The sequence below is a fragment of the Mobula hypostoma genome, chromosome 3, assembly GCF_963921235.1.
Source record: "Mobula hypostoma chromosome 3, sMobHyp1.1, whole genome shotgun sequence".
NCBI classification, from domain to species: Eukaryota; Metazoa; Chordata; class Chondrichthyes; order Myliobatiformes; family Myliobatidae; genus Mobula; species Mobula hypostoma.
This window is the reverse complement of record NC_086099.1, coordinates 223357509-223385472: the sequence shown is the minus strand read 5'-3', so window position 1 is coordinate 223385472 and position 27964 is coordinate 223357509. Positions and strand designations below refer to the sequence as shown.

The 27964-nt window shown below is 45.4% G+C and overlaps 1 protein-coding gene across 16 annotated transcripts in view; it reads left to right on the top strand.

Moving 5' to 3' along the window:
- The window catches only part of arhgap39 (Rho GTPase activating protein 39), a 722701-nt gene that overhangs the window by 600929 nt on the left and 93808 nt on the right, over positions 1-27964 (top strand). Inside the window, exon 9 of one of the 16 annotated variants that reach the window (XM_063044620.1) lies at positions 9990-10108. The exons of the other annotated variants lie outside the window; for them this stretch is intronic. Within the exon in view, the coding sequence (XP_062900690.1) occupies positions 9990-10016 (27 nt within the window). The 3' untranslated portion in view covers positions 10017-10108. Of the gene's footprint in view, positions 1-9989; positions 10109-27964 lie in introns of those variants that run through there. 16 annotated transcript variants of the gene reach the window in all.

The window sequence follows — 27964 nt, the reverse complement described above, 5'->3', positions numbered from 1 at the left end:
TTTTCCACAGTCCTCTCCTATCTCATCACTTCACCACCCATTCATTCCCCTCTCATGCACTAAACCAGCTTCTTCTTAACCCATATAAGGTGTGTAACAGACAGGAGTGTCTTTCTGAATTCCCAAATGCACTTGCTGTTGGCAAATTTATCCCCAGAGTTTTCTCTTGTACTTCCTTACATGCAGTACATATGGACACTGGATGGAGCAGCAATGTTATTTAGGAGTTAAAAGACAATAAATAAAATTGTTCTAATTCATTTTATAACATCACATGTTACAAAATATGATGGCGACGTTTAAGAGGAATCCAGACAGCCACATGTATGGGCAGGGAATGGAGGGATATGGATCATGTGCAGTTCAAATTGGTATCATGGTCAGTAGAGACGTGATGGGCAGAAGGGCTGTACCATTCTATGTTCTATTTCTGAATGTACACCCAGTACAGACAGTATTGTGTGTACTTAAGAATAATATCCAAAGGGTAGAATGAGTGTTTTATTAATGGGAAGAGAATTATTGTCATGATAAGACAGTGAAATAAGCAAAGGAATTGCTTGTGGCTTCTGTTTTTTAACTTAAATGTCTGGATTGCATTTTTAGCTAGTTACTGGAGTATGAAGGGATCTAAATCCAGAGTAATGTGTGGATGAACCTGTGTATATTCAAGAAAGATAAAGATTAGCTTTATTTGTCACATGTACATCGAAACACTGAAACGTACAGTGACACAAGAGATTCTGCAGATACTGGAAATCCAAAGCAACACGCACAAAATGCTGAAGGAACTCAGTAGGTCAGCCAATATCTGTGGAAAGGAATAAAGGGTTGACATTACAGGCTGAAACCCCTCATCAGGACTCGCAGTGAAATGCATTGTTTGCATCAAGTCAGATCAGTGAGGATATGCTGAGGACAACCCACAAGTGTCGCTATGCTTCCAGCGCCAACATAGCTTTCCCATATTTCACTAACCCTAACGTGGATGTCTGTGGAATGTGGGAGGAAACCAGAGCACCTGGAGGAAACCCACACGGCCAAAGGGAGAATGTACAAACTCCTTACACACAGGACTGGGAATTATACCCCAAACAATGACCACTGGCATGATAAAGTATTGCGTTAACTGCTACACTACCTTTGTGAATAAGTTAATAGTTTTATCAATTGTTAACACTTGAAAACCTGTTTATCCATCAATTCTAACCAGCTCAATGCAGTGCTGATCACTGTACTGCAAGAATCCTGTCAAACTGAATTCTTGCTGGTTAAACTGTTGGAATTGTGGACTGTAGCCTCGTGTTGATGGCTTGTCTTGTTCAGCACTTTGTCCTGGAAGACATTCAAAATTCAAAGTTTATTTATTATCAAAGTACGTATACAGTATACAACCCTGAGATATGTCCTCCTGCAAGCAGCCATGAAACAAGAAACATCATGGAACCCACTGAAACATCAAATACCCAACATGCAAAAAAAACAAATTGTGCAAACAGCAAGCAAATAACACACAGAATATTAAACATCAAACCACAGTCCCCGAAACAGTCCAGGAGTGACAGCCACTGAGTCAGTTCAGTTTGGTGCTGTATCGATATCTGTAGACCTCAGCCGCAGAACCAACGTGACCAACGTAGACATCCTGCAGGCAGCTCACCAAACTACTTCTTTTAAATATACTTCTCCTGATCTGCGATCAATTACAGTCTGTAACTTCCATTTTAGTTACATATTTTTGTGCCGACCGAAGCACCTCGATCAAATCATGCAAATAGCCAAAAAGAGTAAGCAGAAACACATAGAACATAAACCAAAGAGTCTTCCAAAAGTGAGTCCGTGGAATGTATTCAACACTGAGGACATGAAACACCAAACCATAGGTTCCCCCCGAAAAGAATCCCATGCCAAGAGCCATGCCACAGGGGCGATTGAACCCAAGACACCTGTGCCTGTCTCCAGCAGGAGCATGAAGAAGGCCAGTCAAATGCAGGCAGATGGCACCGGACACCTGATTGCCTTCCACTCCCGTCCTCATCAATTTCACTTTTGCTCATCATTTTAATTGGCAAGAAGTGACAGAGCCAACCATGGGTTCATTAGGAGATGATGGCCACATGCTCTGCTCTCAACCTTGCCAAATTCCCCAGGAGGTAGCAAAAGCACCAGATCACTCAGTTGGGACAAAAATGCATCATTAAAATAGATTACAGTTCAGGAGCAGAAGAATATTTAAACGAAGAAGCAAACCGAGGAAATCTGCAGACGCTGGAATTTCAAGCAACACTCATAAAAGTTGCTGGTGAACGCAGCAACTTTTATGTGTGTTGCTTAAACGAAGAATCAGTGGTTTTGTGAGCTGTCTGCAGAATGTCGTCAATAGTCACGTTGATCACTGGCGCCATCTTGTTCCAGATTGTTCCAGGCACTCAGAGGATATAGGGGAAATTGCTGACAATTTTATTGTGTGAACAGTTGAAAGGTTCACTGTGAGGGAGATCAGAAGTTGAAACAGTGATGCACCCAGAACGCAGAGTGGTACAGGAAGGCAAAGTCATTGGATACGCCTTCTAGTGAAGGATGACAGTCTGTCATGGAACAAACTGAACAGTGAGAAAATAAACAGAACATGTAATTGTCTTATTTTTGTAATATAGTGTTGAGATTCATCAAACCTTTGTACTTCGGATCACTTCAGCTTACCGTTCTAGGCTGCATATAGATCTAAAGCAGGAAAGGAGACCCTTCCGTCCAACTGGTCCATGCTAGCCAAGTTGCCCATCCAACCTATAGTCCCACTTGCCAACATTTGGTCCATATCCTTCTAATCCTTTCCTATCCTTGCAGGCCAAGTGTTATTTACATGTTTAAATGTACCTGACTTAACCACTTCCTCTGACAGCTTGTTCCATACACTCATCACCCTCTAGGTGGAAAAAGGTTCCCCTCAAGTTCCTATTAAATCTCCTCCTCCCCCCCCCCTCCACTTTAAACCTATATCCTCTAGTTCTTGATTCTACAACGCCTGGGAAAAAACTGTGTGCATTCACCCTATTTATATCCTTCATCATTTTATACACCTCTAATATCTAAAACTAATGAGATGTCATTCCAAAGTCAGATTATCATCATGCTCTTGTGATTCTGTGTTTAATTTGAGCCCTAGTTGCTGATATTACTTCTGCAGAATCTCTTATTAAATATATAAATTATCCCATGGTAGTGTGACACTATTACAGCTCAGGATTTCGGAGTTCAATTCCAGCGCTATTCTCCAAGTCCTCCCCGTAGAATGCTTGGGTTTTCCCCAGATGCTTTGGTTTCATCCCACAGTCCAAAGACATACTGGGTGGGTTAATTGGTCATTGTAAATTATCCTGTGATGAAGGTTAGGGTTAACCGGGCTTGTGTGGCTGTTCTGCACAGTAACACTTATTAATAAATTAATTAATTAAACTTTATTCATCGTATTTTATACATATACAGTATACATATAGATTATAGGTGTAATATTCTGTGTGTGTGTATAGGGGGTGATCCCTTTACTCAACTGTAATACTGATACATCTGATTTTAGCTTCTCCCTCTCAAACTGAAGGGTGAACTCTATAAAATTATGTTCAATATCTCCTAAGCATTCCTTTACATTAAGCATACATCATTAAATGTGTTAACTTTGCGACAGTGCTACAATGCAATACATAATAATATAAAAAACTTTTAATTACAATAAATATATATATATAAAAATAGAAATAAAAAAAGCAGTGAGGTATTGTTCATGGGTTCAATGTCCATTCAGAAATTGGGTGGCAGAGGGAAGAAGCTGTTCCTGAATCGCTGAGTGTGAGCCTTCAGGCTTCTGTACCTGCTCCTGATGGTAACAATGAGAAGAGGGCATGTCCTGGGTGACAAGGATCCTTAATGATGGATGGTGCCTTTTTGAGGCATCTCTCCTTGAAGATGTCCTGGATGCTACAGAGACTAGTACCATAAAATCTGGTTCATCACACAACATCTAATCCAAAATTGTCCTTACCCTAGTGGACTCAACCACAAGCTGCTCTAAAAAAAATCTCATAACCATTCTACAGATTTCCTCTCTTGAGATCCAGCACCAACCTGATTTGTCCATTCTCCCTGCATGTTGCAATTCCCCATGATTATTGCCTTTTTTACATGCCTTTTCTATCAACTGTTGGAATTTATAACGCATATCCTGGCTACTATTTGGAGGCCCGTATATAACTCCCATCAGGGTCTTTTTTACATTTGCAGTTCCTTAACTCTACCCACAAGGATCCTATATTTCCAATCCTATGTCACATCTAAGGATTTGATTTCATTTTTTACCAACAGAGCCACCCCACCTCCTAAACATAGAAAATAGGTGCAGGAGTAGGCCATTCGGCCCTTCGAGCCTGTACCGCCATTCAGTATGATCATGGCTGATCATCCAACTCAGAACGCTATACCTGCCTTCTCTCCATACCCCCTGATCCCTTTAGCCACAAGGGCCTTATCTAACTCCCTCTTAAATATAGCCAATGAACTGGCCTCAACTGTTTCCTGTGGCAGAGAATTCCACAGATTCACCACTCTCTGTGTGAAGAAGTTTTTCCTCATCTCGGTCCTAAAAGGCTTCCCCTTTATCCTCAAGCTGTGACCCCTCATTCTGGACTTCCCCAACATCGGGAACAATCTTCCTGCATTTAGCCTGTCCAATCCCTTTAGAATTTTATATGTTTCAATTAGATCCCCCCTTAATCTTCTAAATTCCAGAGAGTATAAGCCTAGTTCATCCAGTCTTTCATCATATGAAAGTCCTGCCATCCCAGGAATCAATTTGGTGAACCTTCTTTGTACTCCCTCTATGGCAAGGATGTCTTTCCTCAGATTAGGGGACCAAAACTGCACACAATACTCCAGGTGTGGTCTCACCAAGGCCTTGTACAACTGCAGTAGTACCTCCCTGCTCCTGTACTTGAATCCTCTTGCGATGAATGCCAGCATACCATTCGCCTTTTTCACCGCCTGCTGTACCTGCATGCCCACTTTCAATGACTGGTGTATAATGACACCCAGGTCTCGTTGCACCTCCCCTTTTCCTAATCGGCCACCATTCAGATCCTGTGCCTACTGCCTGTACTTTAGATACAATGTATATCCCAGGATGTTAAGCTCCCAACTATGATCTTTTTTCAGCCACAACCCAGTAATGCCAATCAGTCAACAACCTACTTGCCAATGTCCAGCTGTGCCACAAAAGCATTTACCTTATTCTGAATACTATGTGCATTCAATTATAACACCGTCAGTCCTGTATTCATCACCCCTTTCAATTTTGTCCCCATGTTACACTTCAAACCATCCCACTGACAACAACTTAGCCCTATCATCTGCCTGACCTTCCTGACAGTCTCACACACTGGCACCAACTATCCCATCCTCAGCCCTATCACTCCGGTTCCCAGCTTCCTGTCAAATTAGTTTAAACCTTCCCCAACAGCTCTATCAAACCTGCCCTCAAAGATATTGGTCCCCTTCTGGTCAGACCTATCCTTTTTATTCAGTCCGTACATCCCCAGAAGAGATCCCAATGATCCAAAAATTTGAAACCTTGCCCTCTGCACTGTTTCCTCAGCCTCGCATTCATCTGCCCAATCATCCTATTCTTACTTTCAGTGGGGCCTGACACAGGCACCAATTCTGAGATTCCTGTTTTTCAGCTTTCTACCTAATTCCCGATATTCTATCTTTAGGACCTCATCCTTTTTCCTACCTATTGTGGTACCAATATGTATTGTACCACAACTACTGGCTGTTCACCCTCCCCTTTTAGAATTCTCTGGACCCCATCTGAGACATCCCAGACCCTGACACCTATGGAGGCAAAATCCCATTTGGGTGTCTCTTTCATGTCCACTGAATCCCCTGTCTGCTTCGTTAACTACCCCCTATCACTGCTGCCCCATCTTCTCCCCTTTCCCCACTGAATCCCCTGTCTGCTTCTTTAACTACCTCCTATCACTGCTGCCCCCTCTTCACCCCCTTTCCCCACTGAATCCCCTGTCTGCTTCTTTAACTACCCCATCACTGCTGCCCCCTCTTCTCCCCTTTCCCCACTGAATCCCCTGTCTGCTTCTTTAACCACCCCCTATCACTGCTGCCCCCTCTTCACCCCCTTTCCCCACTGAATCCCCTGTCTGCTTCTTTAACCACCCCATCACTGCTGCCTCCTCTTCTCCCCTTTCCCCACTGAATCCCCCGTCTGCTTCTTTAACTACCCTATCACTGCTGCCCCCTCTTCTCCCCCTTTCCCCACTGAATCCCCTGTCTGCTTCTTTAACCACCCCCTATCACTGCTGCCCCTCTTCTCCCCTTTCCCCACTGAATCCCCTGTCTGCTTCTTTAACCACCCCTATCATTGCTGCCCCCTCTTCACCCCCTTTCCCCACTGAATCCCCTGTCTGCTTCTTTAACTACCCCATCACTGCTGCCCCCTCTTCTCCCCTTTCCCCACTGAATCCCCTGTCTGCTTCTTTAACCACCCCCTATCACTGCTGCGCCCTCTTCTCCCCTTTCCCCACTGAATCCCCTGTCTGCTTCTTTAACCACCCCCTATCACTGTTGCCCCCTCTTCTCCCCTTTCCCCACTGAATCCCCTGTCTGCTTCTTTAACTACCCCCTATCACTGCTGCCCCCTCTTCTCCCCTTTCCCCACTGAATCCCCTGTCTGCTTCTTTAACTACCCCCTACCACTGCTGCCCCCTCTTCACCCCCTTTCCCCACTGAATCCCCTGTCTGCTTCTTTAACCACCCCCTACCACTGCTGCCCCCTCTTCACCCCCTTTCCCCACTGAATCCCCTGTCTGCTTCTTTAACTACCCCATCACTGCTGCCCCCTCTTCTCCCCTTTCCCCACTGAATCCCCTGTCTGCTTCTTTAACCACCCCCTATCACTGCTGCGCCCTCTTCTCCCCTTTCCCCACTGAATCCCCTGTCTGCTTCTTTAACCACCCCCTATCACTGTTGCCCCCTCTTCTCCCCTTTCCCCACTGAATCCCCTGTCTGCTTCTTTAACTACCCCCTATCACTGCTGCCCCCTCTTCTCCCCTTTCCCCACTGAATCCCCTGTCTGCTTCTTTAACTACCCCCTACCACTGCTGCCCCCTCTTCACCCCCTTTCCCCACTGAATCCCCTGTCTGCTTCTTTAACCACCCCCTACCACTGCTGCCCCCTCTTCACCCCCTTTCCCCACTGAATCCCCTGTCTGCTTCTTTAACTACCCCATCACTGCTGCCCCCTCTTCTCCCCTTTCCCCACTGAATCCCCTGTCTGCTTCTTTAACCACCCCCTACCACTGCTGCCCCCTCTTCACCCCCTTTCCCCACTGAATCCCCGTCTGCTTCTTTAACCACCCCTATCACTGCTGCCCCCTCTTCACCCCCTTTCCCCACTGAATCCCCGTCTGCTTCTTTAACCACCCCTATCACTGCTGCCCCCTCTTCTCCCCTTTCCCCACTGAATCCCCTGTCTGCTTCTTTAACCACCCCATCACTGCTGCCTCCTCTTCTCCCCTTTCCCCACTGAATCCCCTGTCTGCTTCTTTAACTACCCCCTATCACTGCTGCCCCCTCTTCACCCCCTTTCCCCACTGAATCACCCGTCTGCTTCTTTAACCACCCCCTATCACTGCTGCCCCCTCTTCACCCCCTTTCCCCACTGAATCCCCTGTCTGCTTCTTTAACCACCCCATCACTGCTGCCTCCTCTTCTCCCCTTTCCCCACTGAATCCCCTGTCTGCTTCTTTAACTACCCTATCACTGCTGCCCCCTCTTCTCCCCCTTTCCCCACTGAATCCCCTGTCTGCTTCTTTAACTACCCCCTATCACTGCTGCCCCCTCTTCTCCCCTTTCCCCACTGAATCCCCTGTCTGCTTCTTTAACTACCCCCTATCACTGCTGCCCCCTCTTCACCCCCTTTCCCCACTGAATCACCCGTCTGCTTCTTTAACCACCCCCTATCACTGCTGCCCCCTCTTCACCCCCTTTCCCCACTGAATCCCCTGTCTGCTTCTTTAACTACCCTATCACTGCTGCCTCCTCTTCTCCCCTTTCCCCACTGAATCCCCTGTCTGCTTCTTTAACTACCCCCTATCACTGCTGCCCCCTCTTCACCCCCTTTCCCCACTGAATCCCCTGTCTGCTTCGTTAACTACCCCTATCACTGCTGCCCCCTCTTCTCCCCTTTCCCCACTGAATCCCCTGTCTGCTTCTTTAACTACCCCCTATCACTGCTGCCCCCTCTTCACCCCCTTTCCCCACTGAATCCCCTGTCTGCTTCGTTAACTACCCCTATCACTGCTGCCCCCTCTTCTCCCCTTTCCCCACTGAATCCCCTGTCTGCTTCTTTAACCACCCCCTATCACTGCTGCCCCCTCTTCACCCCCTTTCCCCACTGAATCCCCCGTCTGCTTCTTTAACCACCCCCTATCACTGCTGCCCCCTCTTCACCCCTTTCCCCACTGAATCCCCCGTCTGCTTCGTTAACCACCCCCTATCACTGCTGCCCCCTCTTCTCCCCTTTCCCCACTGAATCCCCTGTCTGCTTCTTTAACCACCCCCTATCACTGCTGCCCCCTCTTCACCCCCTTTCCCCACTGAATCCCCTGTCTGCTTCTTTAACCACCCCCTATCACTGCTGCCCCTCTTCTCCCCTTTCCCCACTGAATCCCCTGTCTGCTTCTTTAACCACCCCCTATCACTGCTGCCCCCTCTTCACCCCCTTTCCCCACTGAATCCCCCATCTGCTTCTTTAACCACCCCTATCACTGCTGCCCCCTCTTCTCCCCTTTCCCCACTGAATCCCCTGTCTGCTTCTTTAACTACCCCCTATCACTGCTGCCCCCTCTTCTCCCCTTTCCCCACTGAATCCCCTGTCTGCTTCTTTAACTACCCTATCACTGCTGCCCCCTCTTCTCCCCCTTTCCCCACTGAATCCCCGTCTGCTTCTTTAACTACCCCCTATCACTGCTGCCTCCTCTTCTCCCCTTTCCCCACTGAATCCCCTGTCTGCTTCTTTAACCACCCCTATCACTGCTGCCCCCTCTTCTCCCCTTTCCCCACTGAATCCCCTGTCTGCTTCTTTAACTACCCCCTATCACTGCTGCCTCCTCTTCTCCCCTTTCCCCACTGAATCCCCGTCTGCTTCTTTAACTACCCTATCACTGCTGCCCCCTCTTCTCCCCCTTTCCCCACTGAGCCACAGAGCCAGACGAAGTGCCAGAGACCTGGCTGCTGCAGCATTCCCCCTGGTAAGTTGTTTCTCCACCAACAGTATCCAAGGTGGTCTCATGTATACTGCTTACTATAGTTACTTTCCCCAAACAGTGAGACTGATCAACACCTCCACCCACTAACACAAACCTCCACACCCCCAACCACCACTACTTTGTCATGTCCTGTCAGTCTGTGTCTCTTGTGCCAGTGTCACTTTATAAACATACGATCAATCTATGTACATAACCTATCTTACACTTTTATATTTATTGTGTTCTATTATTATTATTCTATTCTTTGTCTTTTGTGGGAGGTGGATTCCTACATCAGATCCAGAGTAACAATTATTTCATTCTCTTTTACACTTGTGTACTGGAAATGACATTAAACAATTTTGAATCTAAAGAAGAACTAGTGCAAAACTTAACATTCGTGGTCATAATATTCAGTAGTGTTAATTTTTTTTCTATATAAGTTTTTAATTCCCATGCTGAGCATGACAACTACCCACCCCAAGTACCTCTTGAGTGCCAAGGAGATGTCCTTAACTCAGGAAAGCATTATACTCATCCTGGCAACCAGAACAGGCAGTATCAATCCCCCTAAGTACACTATACTAAGTTCATTCCCTGATCTTTTAGATTTCCAGCTTCTGTCATTTATTTTTTGAATTTCTGCAGCCCCGTTAAATTTGCTTAACATGTAAGCTTCATTTTACAGTGGTAAACATGTAGTAATTGGATATCAAGCGTTTCCATCAGATCCCATGTACCACAGCTGCTACACATCTCCTGCCCAGCCATAATCACACGAGATTCTGCAGATGTGGAAATCCAGAGCAACACACACAAAATGCTGGAGGAACTCAGCAGATCAGGCAGCATCTATGGAGAAGAATAAACAGTCAACATTTCAGGCTGAGACCCTTCATCAGAACTGGAAAGGAAGGGGTAAGATGTCAGAATAAGAAGGTGGGGGAGAGGAGAGGGAGTACAACCTAGAAGGTGATAGGTGAATCTTGGAGGGTGGGGGAGGGATGAAGTAAAAAGCTGGGATGTGATAAGTGGAAAAGGTAAAAGGGCTGAAGAAGAAGGAATCTGACAGGAGAGGAGAGTGGACCATGGGAGAAAGGGAAGAAGGAGGGGGACCTGGAGGAGTCGATAGGCAGGTAGGGAGAAGAGAAGAGGTAAGAGATGGGTCAGAAATGAGGAATTCAAAAAGAGGGAAGGGAGAGGGAAAGATTACCAGAAGTTGGAGAAATTGATGTTCATGCTGTCAGATTGGAGGCTACCCTGATGGAATATGAGATGTTGCTTATCCAACCATGCCTGCTTTGCCCTAATTAACATAATTAATTGTAGTAATTTATCTTTTAAAGATGGATCTTCACCATTGTCCATTGCATATCACGGTCCCCTGGCCATAGACAAAGCACTGAGTGGGCACTGCACACTGCACTGAATCATGGTGTTATATTCCCTTGTTGCATGCTTTCTGAACTAGTTAAACAGCTCTAGAGGCTTAAATAATTACCCAGTGGATTACTTGTTTACCACTTTACACAACTTATTTCCAATACAGATCAAACTGATCATAGTCATAGTCATACTTTATTGATCCTGAGGGAAATTGGTTTTCGTTACAGTTGCACCAACCAAGAATAGAGTATAAATAGAGCAATATAAAACCATAAATAATTAAATAGTAATATGTAAATTATGCCAGGAAATAAGTCCAGGACCAGCCTATTGGCTCAGGGTGTCTGACCCTCCAAGGGAGGAGTTGTGAAGTTTGATGGCCACAGGCAGGAATGACTTCCTATGACGCTCAATGCTGCATCTCGGTGGAATGAGTCTCTTTTGAGGTTCAAAAGATGCGACTGCAGTTATGGAGTACAGTACACGTCCTGCAGACGCCACACTCAAGGGGCATTAGTGAGAGGCCTCCTTTCTGTCATTTCTCCTTCACAGTGCGGTGTGAGTTTGTGTCATACAGTCATAGAGCACTATGTCGCAGAACATGCTCTTCACCCCATCTAGTCCCTACCAAACTGTTACTCTGCCTTGTCCCATTGACCCACACGTGGATCAGACCCTTCATCCATCTTGTCCATGCTAACCAATATGCTCCATCCAAGGTAGTCCCATTTGGCAGTGTTTGGCCCAAAACTTTCTAAATCTTTCCAATCCATGTATCTGCCTATCTTTAAAAAATTGTTATTGAACGTACCTCAACCATTTCCTGTGGCGGCTCATTCCTTAGACTCTGTGTGTGTGTGTGTGTATTTGTTTGCTTGTTTGTTTGTTTATTCATTTAGAGATACAACACAGAACAGGCCCCTCCAGCCTTTGGTGCTGTCCTGCCAGCAGTTTAATCATTGCCTAATCACCAGACAATTTACAATTAACCTACTAATTGGTGCGTCTTTGGACTGTGGGAGCACCCCTGGAGGAAACCCACGTGCATACGTGAAGGAACGTACAAACTCCTTACAGAGGACACCGGCGTGCCAAGCTATAATGGCATCTCACTAACCATTACACTGTCATGGCACTGACCTCCTTTGTATAAAAAATTTGCTTGTCAAACTCCTACTAAATCATTCCTCCCTCATCTTAAACTTATGCCCTCTAATTCTTGGAACATTGAACCTGACAGATGAGATCAAATCCCATCATTGCTGCTAGAAATTTAAATTAAAGTAATTAAAAATCCAGAATTACCAAGTTTGTATCAGTAGCCCCAACTGCGAAACCATCAGATTGTCATTAATGTCCATCTGGTTGATTGATGTGCTTAAAACAAACAAATCTGCTTTTAGAATTGGAATCAGGTTTAATATCACTGGCATATGTTGTGTGAAATTTGTAGTTTTGCGGCAGCGGTATGTTGCAATATGTAGTAGTAAAAACTATATATTTTTAAGAATTACATAAGTAGTGCAAAAGAGGGGGAAATATAGTGAGGGAGTGCTCACAGGTTCAATGTCCATTCAGAGCTGTGATGGTGGAGGGGAAGAAACTGTTCCTGAAACGTTGAGTGTCTTCAGGCTCCTGAATCTCCTCGTTGATGGTAACAATGAGAAGAGGGCACATCGTGGATGATGGGGATCCTGTATAATAGTTGCTGCTCTTCTAAAGCATCTCCTTTTGAAGGTGTCCTGGATGCTAGAGAGGCTGGTGCCCATGATAGAGTTGGCTGAGTTTACAACTTTCTGCAGCCTTTTTCTGATCCTGTGCAGTGACCCCTCCATACCAGATGGTGATATAACCATTTAGAATGCTTTCTATGGTACAGATGTAGAAATTTGCTGTTGTCTTTGATGACATAAAAATTCTCCTCAAACTCTGAATTAAATATAGTCATTGACGTGCCTTCTTTTTAACTGCATCAATACGTTGGGCCCAGGATAGATCCTCAGAGATGTTGACACCCAGGTACTTGAAACTGCTCACCCTTTCCACTGCTGATCCCTCAAGAAGGATGGGTGTGTGTTCCCTCGAATTCCCCTTACTGCAGTCCACAATCAATTGTTGCTTGTAACAGTCTTCCTGATGTTAATGCAATATTGTTGCTGAAACACCTCATTGTTACATAACAGGTGAACATAAAGCATAGGAACAAATTAGGTCATTTGGCCCATCCAGTCTGCTATTCCATTCAGTCATGGCTGATTTATTTTCCCTCTCAACGCCATTCTCCTGCTGTCTCCCATTAACCTATGACACCCTTATTAATCAAGAACCTGTTAGTCTCCACTTTAAGTAGAAAGCATTCTTCTAGGGTGCATCACAACCTGGTATGGAAGTTGTCCTGTCCAAGACTGGAAGAAGCTGCAGAAGATCCTGAACACAGCCCAACACATCACACAAACCAATCTTCCATCCTTGGACTCACCTTACACCGCACGCTGTCGGAGCAGTGCTGCCAGGATAATCAAGGACTCGACCCACCCAGCCAACACACTTTTCATCCCTCTTCCCTTGGGGAGAAGGCTCAGGAGCTTGAAGACTTGTACGGCCAGATTTGGGAACAGCTTCTTTCCAACTGTGATAAGACTGCTGAACGGATCCTGACCCGGATCTGGGCCGTACCCTCCAAATATCCAGACCTGCCACTCGGTTTTTTTGCAGTACCTTACTTTCCCTTTTCTATTTTCTATTTATGATTTATAATTTAAATTTTTAATATTTACTATTGATTTGTAATCCAGGGAGTGTGAAGCGCAGAATCAAATATCGCTCTGATGATTGTACGCTCTAGTATCAATTGTTTGGGGACAATAAAGTAAAGTATTATTGGCCTCCACAGCCATCTATGGTAATGATTTCCACAGATTCATCACCCTCCAGCGAAAGAAATGTCTGTAATCTCTGTTCTAAAGAGACATTCTGAGGCTGTGCTCTCTTGTCCTAGACTCTCACTATTGGAAACATCCTCTGCATGTCCACTCTATCTAGGCATGGATAGGTACTTGATGGTTGATATGGACATGCTGGGCATAGGTGCCCATTTCTATGATGTATGACTATATGTGACTCTGGAACCAGCAAGGTGTGCAGGTCCTAACTAGCCCCTCGAGTTGGGCTAATTAGGACTGATAATAATTATAGGCATTTGCCAACTTCATCCATATCCTGTGAACACCTTAGAAAAAAATGTTTTTCAGACCTCAAGATGAATATGAGCCTCTTTGCTTGAGAAACTAGGCCCAAACCTGTCATTCTTGCCTTAAACTGATAATCTCCAATTTTGTGCCATCCTTGGAAATAATTTTGACCAGCGACCAATCCAGACACCAGAAGTTTGAGGAGGGGATTTCACTCAGGTCCACTGTCTGGCTAGAAAAAGGCAGTCCACGTTTGGGATTGGTTATTAAGAGCAAATTAAAGGCAGGCAGGGGCAAGCAGAGCAGTCATCGTAGGAGTGGACAATGTGATCTTGAGGCTTTAGTTCTTCAAGGCTTCAGTGAAGAGAGGCTTCAGTCAGGGAAAGCAAAGTAAGCTCTAGCTTAGCCTTTTCTCCCTCCCTTTCTTTATACTTGCACAGTTAGGACAGTAGAGATGCCAGGCAGGATAGTTGAATGCTCCTCTTATGGGATGTGGGAAGACAGGAAGACCTCATTTGTCCCTGACAACTACAACTGCAAGGAGTGCATCCAGCTGCAGCTTCCAGCAAACCATGTTAAGCAGTTGGAGCCGGAACTGGATGAATTCAGGATCATTCAAGAGGCTGAGGAGGTGATAGATAGGACATACTGTATAGAGAGGTAGTTACACTCGAGGTCTAGGACGTAAGAAACTGGGTGACAGTCAGGAAGGGGAAAGGAATTAAGAAGTCAGTGCAGAGTACTCTTGAAGCTATTCCCCTCAATAACAAGTATATCACTTTGGATACTCTCGGGGGCGTTGACCTAACAGAGTTCGGATCCATAAGGCCATCAGCTATAGGAGCAGAATTAGGCCATTTGGCCCATTGCGTCTGCTCTGCCATTTCATCATGGCTGATCCAATTATCCTCTCAGCCCCAATCTCCTGCCTTCTCCCCGTATCCATCATGCCCTGACCAACCAGGAATCTATCAACCTCTGCCTTAAATATACATAAAGACTTGACCTCTACAGCTGCCTATAGCAAAAAATTACACAGATTAGAGAATCATGGTCTGATCAGGGGCAGTCAGCATGGCTTTGTGAAGGGCAGATCGTGTCTGACAAGCCTGATAGAGTTCTTTGAGGAAGTGACCAGGCATATAGATGAGAGTAGTGCAGTGGATGTGATCTGTATGGATTTTAGTAAGGCATTTGACAAGGTTCCACACGGTAGGCTTATTCAGGAAGTCAGAAGGCATGAGATCCAGGGACGTTTGGCCAGGTGGATTCAGAATTGGCTTGCCTGCAGAAGGCAGAGGGCCGTGGTGGAGGGAGTACATTCGGATTGGAGGGTTGTGACTAGTGGTGTCCCACAAGGATCTGTTCTGGGACCTCTACTTTTCGTGATTTTTATTAACGACCTGGATGTGGGGGTTGAAGGGTTGGTTGGCAAGTTTGCAGATGACACAAAGGTTGGTGGTGTTGTAGATGGTGCAGAGGATTGTCGAAGATTGCAGAGAGACATTGATAGGATGCAGAAGTGGGCTGAGAAGTAGCAGATGGAGTTCAACCCGGAGAAGTGTGAGGTGGTACACTTTGGAAGGACAAACTCCAAGGCAGAGTACAAAGTAAATGGCAGGATACTTGGTAGTGTGGAGGAGCAGAGGGATCTGGGGCTACATGTCCACAGATCCCTGAAAGTTGCCTCACAGGTAGATAGAGTAGTTAAGAAAGCTTATGGGGTGTTAGCTTTTATAAGTTGAGAGATAAAGTTTAAGAGTCGTGATGTATTGATGCAGCTCTATAAAACTCTGGTTAGGTCACACTTGGAGTACTGTGTCCAGTTCTGGTCACCTCACTATAGGAAGGATGTGGAAGCATTGGAAAGGGTACAGAGGAGATTTACCAGGATGCTGCCTGGTTTAGAGAGTATGCATTATGATCAGAGATTAAGGGAGCTAGGGCTTTACTCTTTGGAGAGAAGGAGGATGAGAGGAGACATGATAGAGGTGTACAAGATAATAAGAGGAATAGATAGAGTGGATAGCCAGCGCCTCTTCCCCAGGGCACCACTGCTCAATACAAGAGGACATGGCTTTAAGGTAAGGGGTGGGAAGTTCAAGGGGGATATTAGAGGGAGATTTTTTACTCAGAGTGGTTGGTGCGTGGAATACACTGCCTGAATCAGTGGTGGAGGCAGATACACTAGTGAAATTTAAGAGACTACTAGACAGGTATAAGGAGGAATTTAAGGTGGGGGGTTATATGGGAGGCAGGGTTTGAGGGTCGGCAGAACATTGTGGGCCGAAGGGCCTCTACTGTAATGTGCTGTACTATTCTATGTTCTATGTTCTATTCACCACTCACTGGCTAAAAGAATTCTTCATCTCTGTTCTAAAGGAACGCCCCTCTATTCTGAGGCTGTGTCCTTTGGTTTTAGACTCTCCCACCAGAGGAAACATCCTCTCCACATTCACTCAATCAAGGCCTTTCACCATTCGATAAGTTTCAATGAGGTCACCCCTCATTCTTCTGAATTCCAGTGAATACAGGCTCAGAGCCATCAAACACTCTTCATATGACGTCATTCAATCCTGGAATCATTTTTGTGAACCTCCTTTGAACCCTCTCCAGTTTCAGCACATCCCTTCTAAGATAAGTGACCCAAACCTGCTCACAATACTCCAAGTGAGGCCTCACCGGTGACTTATAAAATGTCAACATTATGTCTTTGCTTTTATACTCTAGTCCTCTTAAAATGAATACTAACATTACATTTGCCTTCCTCACCGCAGACTCAACCTGTAAGTTAACCTTTAGGGAATCCTGCACAGGGACTCCCAAGTGCCTTAGCACCTCAATTTTTTGTATTTTCTCTCCATTTAGAAAATAGTCAACTCTTTCATTTCTTCTACCAAAGTGCATGACTATACACTTCCTGACACTGTATTCCATCTGCCATTTCTTTTCCCATTTTCCTAATCTGTCTTGAGTATTTCTGTAGCCTCTCTACTTCTTCTAGGCTACCTGCCCCTCCATCTATCTTCATATCATCTGCAAACTTTGCAACAAAGCTAAAAATTCCATCATCCAAATCAAGTAACATAAAAAGAATCGGTCCCAACACATACTCCTGTGGGACACCACTAGTCACTGGCAACCAGCCAGAAAAGGCTTCCTTTATTCCCACTCTTTGCCTCCTGCCAATCAGCCACTGCTTTATCAATGCTGGAGTATTTCCTGTAATACCATGGGCTCATAGCTTGTTAAGCAGTTTCATGTCTGGCACCTTATCAAAGCCTTCTGAAAATCCAAGTACACAACGTTAACTGATTCTTCTTTGTCTATCTTGCTTGTTATTTCTTCAAAGAATTCCAACAGATTTATCAGGCAAGATTTTCCTTTAAAGAAACCATGCTGACTACAGCCTATTTTAACATGTGCCTCCAAGTACTCTGAGACCTCATCCTTAATAATTGACTCCAACACCTGTGAGGTCAGACTAACTGACCTATACTTTCCTTTCTTATGCCTCTCCCCCTTCTTGAAAAGTGGAGTGACATTTACATTTTTCCAGTCTTCTGGAACTGTTCCAGAATCTAGTGATCCTGAAAGATCATTACTAATGCCTCCGCGATCTTTTCAGTCATCTCTTTCAGAACTCTGGGGTGTACACCATCTGGTCCAAGTGACTTATCTACCTTCAGACCTGCCTGTTTCCCAAGAACTTTCTCTCTAGTAATGGTAACTTCACATACTTCATGCCCCCTGACACCTGGAACTTCCACCATACGGCTAGTGTCTTCCACAGTGAAGACTGATGCAAAATACCTATTCAGTTAATCCACCATTTTGTTGTCCCCCATTACTACCCAGTATCGTTTTCCAGTGGCCTGACATCCACTCTTGCCTCTCTTTTATACTTTATGTATCTGAAGAAACTTTTGGTGTCCTCTTTAATATTATTGGCTAGTTTACTTTCGTATTCCATCCTTTTCTTAATGGCTTTTTTAGTTGCCTTCTGTTGGTTTTCAAAAGCTTCGCAATCCTCTAACTTCCCATTAATCTTTGCTCTATTATATGCCCTCTCTTTGGCTTTGATGTTGGCTTTGACTTCTTATGTTCACCACGGTTGTGTCATCTTTCCTTTAGAATACTACATCCTCTTTGGGATGTATATATCCTGTGCCTTCTGAATCACTTCCAGAAATTCCAGCCATTGCTGCTCTCCCATCATCCCTGCCAGAGTTTTTTCCCAATCATTTCTGGCCAACTCCTCTCTCTGTAATTCCCTTTACTCCATTGTAATACTGATACATCTGACTTTAGCTTCTCCTTCTCAAATTTCAGGCTGTATTCGATCATGTTATGATTACTTTCCCCTAAGGGTTCTTTTACCTTAATCTACCTAATCAATTCTGGATTGCACAACATCCAATCCAGAGCAGCTGATCCCCTAGTGGGCTCAATCACAAGCTGCTCTAAAATGCCATCTTGTAGGCACTCAAGAAATCCCCCCTCCTGGAATCGAACACCAACCTGATTTTCCCAATCTACCTGCATATTGAAGTGCCCCCATGACTATTGTAATATTGACGTTTTGGCATGCATTTTCCATCTCCCATTGTAATTTGTAGGCCACATCCTTACGACTGTTTGGGGGTCTGTTTACAACTCCCATCAGGGTCTTTTTACCCTTGCAGCTCCTCAGCTCTGTCCTCAATGATTCAACCCCTTCTAACCCCATGTTACCTCTTCCTAATGATTTGATTTAATTTTTTTACCAACAGAGCAATGTTGCTCCCTCTGCCTTCCTGCCTAGCCTTTCAATACAATGTGCATCCTTGGACATTTAGCTCCCAGCTATAATCTTTCAGCCATGATGCCCACAATATCATACCTGTCAATCTGCAACTGTGTTGCAAGTCCATCTACCTTATTCCATATACTGCGCGCATTTCGAAACAACCTTCAGTCCTGTATTCACCCTTTTCAATTGTGTCCAGTCTCAGGTCTCTGGCTCTGGGACTCAGAAGGGAAGATGGGTAGAAGAGGTGAGCTGTGCTGATAGGGGATTCATTAGTTAGGTAGTATGCAGAGGGGGTGGTGTGACCCTGTGTATAAGAAATAATATTAAATCATTAGAAAGGAATGACATAGGATCGGAAGGTGCAGAGTCTCTATAGGTTGAGTAAAGAAATGGCAAGGGTAAAAGGACCCTAATGGCAGTTGTATACAGGCCTCCAAACAGCAGTTGGGATATGGATTACAAATTACAGCAGAAGATAGAAATGGCATGTCAGAAGGGCAATATCATGATAATCATTGGGGAATTTAACATGAAAGTGGATTGGGAAAACCAGGCCAGTACTGGACCTCAAGAGGGAGAATTTGTAGAATGTCTGAGGGATGGCTTTTTAGAACAGCTTGTTGTTGAGCCCACTAGGGGATCAGCTGTGCTGGATTTGGTGTTGTGTAATGATCCGGAGGTGATAAGAGAGCTTAAGGTTAAGGAACCCTTAGGGAACAGTGATCACAATATGATTGAGTTCACTTTGAAGTTTGATAAGGAGAAACTAAATTCCAATGTGTCGGTATTTCAGTGGAATAACGGAAATTACAATGGCATGAGAGGGGAACTGGCCAAGGTTGACTGGAAAGGGACACTAGCAGGAAGGACAGCAGAACAGCAATGGCTGGAATTTCTACGAAAATGAGGGAAGTACAAGACAGATATATTCCAAATAAGAAGAAATTTTCAAATGGAAGAAGGACACTACTGTGGCTGACAAGTGAAGTCAGAGCCAAAGTAAAAGCAAAAGAGAGGGCATACAAGGAAGCCAAAACTAGTGGGAAGATAGAGGATTGGGAGGTTTTTAAAAACTTGCAGAAAGAAACTAATAAGGTCATTCGGAAGGAAAAGGTGAATTACGAAAGGAAGCTGGCAACTAATTTCAAAGAAGATACTAAAAGCTTTTTTTTAAGTATATAAAGGGTAAAAGAAAGTTGATAGTCGATATAGGACCAATACAAAATGACGTTGGAGATATTGTAATGAGAGACGCAGAGATGGCAGAGGAACTGAATGCGACTTTTGCATCAGTCTTCACAGTGGAAGATGCCTGCAGTATACCGGATATTCAAGAGTGTCAGAGAAGTGAAGTATGTACAGTGAAAATTACGACTGAGAAAGTGCTCAGGAAACTTAATGGTCTGAGAGTGGATAAATCTCCTGGACCTGATGGAATGCACCCTCGGGTTCTGAAGGAAGTAGCTGGAGAGACTGTAGAGGCATTAATAATGATCTTTCAAGAATCAATAGATTCTGGCATTGTACCGGATGACTGGAAAATTGCAAATGTTACTCTGCTATTTAAGAAGGGTGGGAGGCAGCAGAAAGGAAACTATAGACCTGTTAGCCTGAGATCAGTGGTTGGGAAGTTGTTGGAATCGATTGTTAGGGATGAGACTACGGAGTACCTGGAGACACATGACAAGATAGGACAAAGCCAGCATGGTTTCCTGAAAGGAAAATCCTGCTGTTGGGACCGCTGCTTTTTACCATGTATGTCAATGATTTGGACTGTGGGACTAATAGATTTGAGGCTAAATTTGCGATGATACAAAGATAGCTGGAGGAGCAGGTAGTGTTGAGGAAACAGAGAGACTGCAGAGAGACTTAGATAGTTTAGGGGAATGGGCAAAGAAGTGGCAAATGAAATACAATGTTGGAAAGTGTATGGTCATGCACTTTGATGGAAGAAGTAAACAGGCAGACTATTATTTAGATGGAGAGAGGATTCAAAATGCAGAGATGCAAAGGGACTTGGGCATCTTTGTGCAGGATACCCTAAAGGTTAACCTCCAGGTTGAGTCGGTGGTGAAGAAGGCGAATGCAATGTTGGCATTCATTTCTAGAGGTATAGAATATAAGAGCAGGGATGTGATTTTAAGGCTCTATAAGGCACACGTGAGACCATACTTGGAGTATTGTGTGCAGTTTTGGGCTCCTTATTTTAGAAAGGATATACTGACATTGGAGAGGGTTCAGAGAAGATTCACAAGAATGATTCCAGGAATGAAAGGGTTACTGTATGAGGAATGTCTGGCAGCTCTTGGGCTGTATTCCCTGGGGTTCAGGAGAATGAGGGGGGATCTCATAGAAACATTACAAATGTTAAATGGCCTGAACAGATTAGATATGGCAAAGTTATTTCCCCTGGTAGGGGAGTCTAGGACAAGAGGGCACGACTTCAGGATTGAAATTGAAATATCTTAATTGTCATTGCATAGTTCAATTTGTCATGCACCAATACAGCGAAAATGAGTTTGCAACTCTCATACTCAATGCTGTAAAACAACAAATAAAATAAATAAACAATAAATAAAATCAAGTAACCAGCCAGTACAAGCAATGTCCAGCAGTACAAAAGCACAACTCAGATGCATGACAGCCATAAAACCACTATTAAAGTGGCAATATAACAAATTTATGGATGATGTTTGATCGATTGGTTCAGAGCAATTATAGATCTGGGGAAAAAGCTATTCTTCAGTCTGGAGGTGCGGGCATAGAAAATCTTATAACATCTGCCAGATGGAAGAAGTTCAAACAGATGATTGCATGGGTGTGTATTGTCCTTACAGATGCTTGTAGCTTTCCTTAGGCAGCGAGAGCTGTAGGTGACCTCCAGGGCTGGGAGCTGTGTCTCCATGATCTTCTGTGTGCTAGAGACGACGCACTGAAGTGCTTTCCTATCAGCTGCTGTACAACTGAGATACCACACAGAGGTGCAGTACGTTAAGATGCTCTCTGTGGTGCAGCGGTAAAAGGTCACCAGCATCTGTTCAGGTAGACCAGCTTTCTTCAGCGTCCTGAGGAAACACAAGCATTGCTGTGCTTTCTTAACTATTGTAGTAGTGTTAGTGGACCATGTAAGGTCTTCTGAGATGGAATTGAAGGACGTACATTTAGAACTGAGATGCGGAGAAATTACTTTAGTCAGAGGGTGGTAAATCTGTGGAATTTGTTGCTACGAGCAGCTGTGGAGGCCAAGTCATTAAATGCATTTAAGGCAGAGATAGATAGGTTCTTGATCAGCCAGGGCATCAAAGGGTATGGAGTGAAGGCAGGGGAGTGAGGATGACTGGAAGAATTGGATCAGCCCATGATTGAATGGCAGAACAGACTCGATGGCTGAATGGCCTACTTCTGCTCCTGTATCTTATGGTCTTATGGACAGGAAGTTTTGTGGGCAAGAAGGAGACTCCCAGATGGTATGATGCTCATGGGTGCCAGGGTTCAGGACATCTCAGATCGAGTCCTCAGCATTCTTACGTGGAAGGGGTGGGTAGCCAGAAGCCATGGGTAGGACAAGTGACAAGGTTCTGCATAGGGTGCTCAGGGAGTTAGGTGCTAAGCAATGCTTCCTCTAATTTGTAATGACCAGTGTATACAAAAATCTTGTGCTGTGCAATTTTTTGCTGGGTGACAACATTTGTGCACAGTGAACTTTCAAGTGGAAGCAAACCTGAAGCTATTCTGAGGATAATAAATTACCAAGTCCAGTTTTTGTTCATTGTTTAAAAAAAATAAAAATAATGCATATCAGTGAGTCTTATTTCTCATATGCTATACAACAGCGTGTAATAATATCAATCTTTTCATGTGTTATTACAATTGTTTGAAATGGTCAAACAAAATTACAAAGCTAGTTGACAAAATGTCGAGATAGCAGTTTCTACTGTTTTGTTAAGCCATTCTGCTTTAATTGAACTATCTGCTCTTTTCTGCTTCATGCTCTTTGCTTCTTTGGAATTCAACATAGTGATTCAATAATTTCTTCAATAAAAACAGAATAAATAAGGCCATAAATTCCATAGACAAATCATCACAAACTCCATGTTGTCAACATCAGAAGCCAGAAAAGGAAATGTAATTGTGTGCAGTTGTGAAATATGCTTAACATGCCAATGAGGTAGAGGGTGACAACCTTTTGTGCGCAGTTTAAATTACTTTGTGCGCTAGTAACAAAAGATGTGTGTGCATGCCCACATGCACACCTTAGAAGGAACATCTGTGCTAAATTAATGGGCAGGACCTCCAGGAATGTGACCTCGGGATTGTTAACCATGCCACTGGCTTGTGAGGCCTGAACTAGGAAAATTATACAGTTTGACGCATGGCCAGGGAGTTCGTGTAGGAGGGAGGGCATAAGATTTTTGGATCATTGGGCTCTCTTCCAGGGAAGATGAGATCTGTACCAAAGGGACAATTTGCACCCAAACTGGAGGGGTCCAAATATCCTAGTGGGAAGATTTGTTAATGCTGCACCATGAGGTTTAAGCTAGAGTTGCAGGGGGATTATTAAACATAAAATAATTGGTTGCTTAATTACTCACCCCCTTCAAGTCAGTATTTAGTAGATGCACCTTTGGCAACAGTTACAGCCTTGAGACTGTGAGGATAGGTCTCTATCAGCTTTGCACATCTGGACACTCCAGTTTTTCCCCATTCTTTACAGAGCTGCTCAAGCTCTGTCAGATTGCATGGGAATCATGAGTGAACATCCCTTTTCAAGTCCAGCCACAAATTCTCAATTGGATTTAGGTCTGACCTCTGACTTGGCCACTCCAGGACTTTAAATGTGTTGTTTTTAAATCATTCCTATGTAGTTTTAGCTTTATGCTTGGGGTCATTGTCTTGCTGGAAAACAAATCACCCAAGTCGCAGTTCTCTTGCAGACTGCATCAGGTTTTCCCCTAGGATTTCCCTGTATTTTGCTCCATTCATTTTACCCTCTGCCTTCACAAGCCTTCCAGGGCCTGCTGCAGTGAAGCATCCCCACGGCATGATGCAGCCACCACCATGCTTCATGGTAGGGATGGTGTGTTTTTGATGATGTGCCGTCTCTAGTTTACACCAAACGTAGCGTTTAGCCTGATGGCCAAAAAGCTCAATTTTGGTTTCATCTGACCAGATTTCATGTGAGTTTTTTCAATAGTGGCTTTTTCTTTGCCACTCTCCCATAAAGCTGCGACTGGTGAAGTACCTGGGCAGCAGTTGTACGTGCAGTCTCTCCCATCTCAGCCACTGAAACTTGTAACTCCTCCAGAGCTGTCAACGGTCTCTTGATGGTCTCCCTTACTAGTCCCCTTCTTTAACAGTCACTCAGTTTTTGAGGACAGCCTGCTATAGGCAGAGTTACAGCCATATTCTTTCCATTTCTTGATGATTGACTTAACTGTACTCCAAGGGATGTTCAGTGACTTGGAAATTTTCTTGTACCCATCTCCTGACTTGTGCTTTTCAATAACCTTTTTGCGGAGTTGCTTGGAGTGTTGCTTTGTTTTCATGGTGTAGTTTTTGCCAGGATACTGATTCACCATCAGTTGGACCTTCCAGATACAGGTGTATTGTTACTACAATCAGTTGAAACACCTTTACTGCACATGGTGATCTCCATTTAACTAATTATATGACTTCTAAAGCAAATTGGCTGCACCAGTGATAATTTTGTGTAGTGAGGGTGAATACTTATGAAATTGAGTCCTGCCAAAGTGTTTTGGCCCAAAACGTCGACTATACCCTTTTCCATAGATGCTGCCTGACCTGCTGAGTTCCTCCAGCATTGTGTGTGTGTTGCTTGGATTTCCAGCATCTGCAAATTTTTTCTTGTTTGCAATTAATTATTTTCTGTTTTATATTTATAATTAATTTTGATCACTTTGTAGCGATTTGCTTTCACTTTGATATGAAAGAGTCTTTTTCTGTTGATCATTGTCAAAAAAAGCCAAATTAAATCCACTATGATTCAATGTTGTAAAACAATAAAACATGAAAACTTCCGGGGGGGGGTGGTAAATACTTTTTAAAGACACTGTAGCAGGTGATTTTAATTTTCCACATGTTGACTGGGACTCCCATTCTATAAAAGAACTAGATGGGATTGAGTTTGTCAAATGTATACGGGAAACTTTCCTTTATCAGGGCGTAGAGGTCCCAGTGAGAGAGCATGTGGTACTGGTATTAGGGAATGAAACAGGACAGGAGACAGAATTTTGTGTAAGGGAACATTTTGCATCTAGTGACCACAATGCCATTAGTTTCAAATAAATATGCAAAAAGATTGGTGTGGTCCGTGGGTTCAGACTCTAAATTGTAGAAAGGCCAATTTTGAAGGTATCAGAAATGAACTGGCAAGTGTGGAAGAGGACAGTGTGGTCGCGCTGATACGCGACGAGTGAAAGCAACACACTGAGTCGAGCAGGGTCTGGTTGAACTGTTCACTGTTTCAATCCGCACGCACTTAAGTGCCTGCTCCCAGCATCCCCCCGCTCTTTGCAGGGCAGAAGTGACGTCGGCTTCCGGACCGAGGTCTGCCCCGCACTCAGAGCCCCCTCGGTTGCCGCTGGCTGCGGACTCGCCCGTGACTGCTGGAGCCGGTTCGCTTGCCGGGTGGGCGAGCCGCCACATGACCCCCCCGCTCCCAGAACCGGTGCCAGGAGGTGCAGAGTCCACAGCCTGCACACTGTCAGTTCTCTTAGGTGGCCAGCCTTGTCGTCGTGGGGGTGGCACCGCAACTGGGCATTCAAGGTCTAGATGCGGCGGCTTGAGACAGTCAATGGTAAAAGTCTCTTCACGACCGCCGATGTCAAGAACGCAGGTCGTCCCATTATGGCGCACCACCTTGTAGGGTCCTTCGTATGGTTGCTGCAGGGGTGGTCTGTGCACGCCTCGGCGAACGAAAACATACTCGCTCTGTTGTAGGTCCTCAGGCACAAAAGACGGTGTTGTTCCGTGATAGGACATTGAGACTGGGGAAAGTGTTCCAAGCCGCTCCCGGAGTTTAGTTAGGCCCCCAGCAGGTGTGCCCTCCGGGCCATGGGGGGCTGGCACAAACTCACCGGGAACTGTGAGCGGGGCACCGTAAACCAGTTCGGCCGATGATGCGGCCAGGTCCTCCTTGGGTGCCGTGCGGATGCCAAGCAGCACCCAGGGGAGTTCGTCAACCCAGTCCGGCCCTCGGAGGCGTGCCATCAGGGCTGACTTCAAGTGCCTTTGGAAACGTTCCACCAGGCCGTTAGACTGCGGGTGGTAAGCAGTCGTTCGGTGGAGCTGGGTTCCGAGGAGTTGTGCCAGCGCAGACCACAAAGCCGATGTGAACTGTGCACCCCTGTCTGAAGTGACGTGGGCTGGGGGTCCGGACCGTGCCACCCAGCTGGTAATCAGGGCTCCGGCACATGTCTCCGTGGCCGTGTCAGCGAATGGGATAGCTTCCGGCCACCTCGTAAACCTGTCCACCATGGTGAACAGGTATCTCGCTCCTCTGGAAACCGGCAGTGGGCCAACAATGTCCACGTGGACATGTTCAAACCTCCTATGTGTGGGCTGGAAGGGTTGCAGTGGGGCCCTCATGTGCCTCTGGATGTTGGAGGTTTGACAGTGTGTGCATGTCCTGGCCCAGTGCCCGACCTGCTTGCGTAGGCTGTGCCACACAAACCTGTCTGCGATCAGCCGAATGGTCCTCCGAATGGAAGGGTGGGCTAAACCATGCAAGGCGTCGAAAACGCGGCGCCTCCAAGCGGTCGGGACAATGGGCCGAGGTTGCCCGGTGGACACATCGCAAAGGAGCTCATTACCTTCGGGCCCAATGGGTGTGTCTTCGAGGCGGAGTCCTGAGACTGCGGTTCGGTACGCCGGCATCTCGCTGTCCAGTTGTTGCGCTTAGCTAACACCACATAATCCACCCCCGGAGACAGAGAGTGCACTAATTGGACGGAGGTGCGTGACAACGCATCGGCTACCACGTTGTTCTTCCCTGAGAATGTGCTTGATCGTGGTGGTAAACTCCGAGATGTACGACAGATGGTGTTGCTGGTGGTCCGAGCACGGGTCCAACTCTTTGGCAAACGTGAAAGTGAGGGGCTTGTGGTCTGTGGAGACCGTGAACTCCCTCCCTTCCAGGAAGTACCTGAAGTGCAGGATGGCATGGTACAGGGCCAGCAGCTCCCTGTCGAAAGGGCTGTACTTAAGTTCCAGGGGTCATAGGTGCCGGCTGAAAAAGGCAAGCGGCTTCCACTGGCCTTCGATGAGCTGCTCGAACACGCCACCAACTGCCGCGTCAGAGGCATCCACAGTGAGGGCAGTGGGGACGTCGACCAGGGGGTGGACCTCCTGGCGTTTGCTAGTATGTTCTTGGCTTGTTCAAAAGCCACCGTCACCTCCTCTGTCCAGGTGACCTCTTTGACCTTGCCAGGCATCAAGCCGAAAAGGGGCCGCATGATCCGGGCCGCTGAGGGCAGGAAACAGCGATAGAAGGTAGGCTTATTCAGAAAGTCAGAAGGCATGGGATCCAGGGAAGTTTGGCCAGGTGGATTCAGAATTGGCTTGCCTGCAGAAGGCAGATGGTCGTGGTGGAGGGAGTACATTCAGATTGGAGGATTCTGACTAGTGGTGTCCCACAAGGATCTGTTCTGGGACCTCTACTTTTCGTGATTTTTATTAACAACCTAGATGTTGGGGTAGAAGGATGGGTTGGCAAGTTTGCAGATGACACAAAGGTTGGTGGTGTTGTAGATAGTGTAGAGGATTGTTGAAGATTGCAGAGAGACATTGATAGGATGCAAAAGTGGGCTGAGAAGTGGCAGATGGAGTTCAACCCGGAGAAGTGTGAGGTGGTACACTTTGGAAGGACAAACTCCAAGGCAGAGTACAAAGTAAATGGCAGGATACTTGGTAGTGTGGAGGAGCAGAGGGATCTCAGGGTACATGTCCACAGATCCCTGAAAGTTGCCTCACAGGTGGATAGGGTAGTTAAGAAAGCTTATGGGGTGTTAGCTTTCATAAGTTGAGGGATAGAGTTTAAGAGTCGCAATGTAATGATGCAGCTCTATAAAACTCTGGTTCAGCCACACTTGGAGTACTGTGTCCAGTTCTGGTCGCCTCACTATAGGAAGGATGTGGAAGCATTGGAAAGGGTACAGAGGAGATTTACCAGGATGCTGCCTGGTTTAGAGAGTATGCATTATGATCAGAGATTAAGGGAGCTAGGGCTTTACTCTTTGGAGAGAAGGAGGATGAGCGGAGAC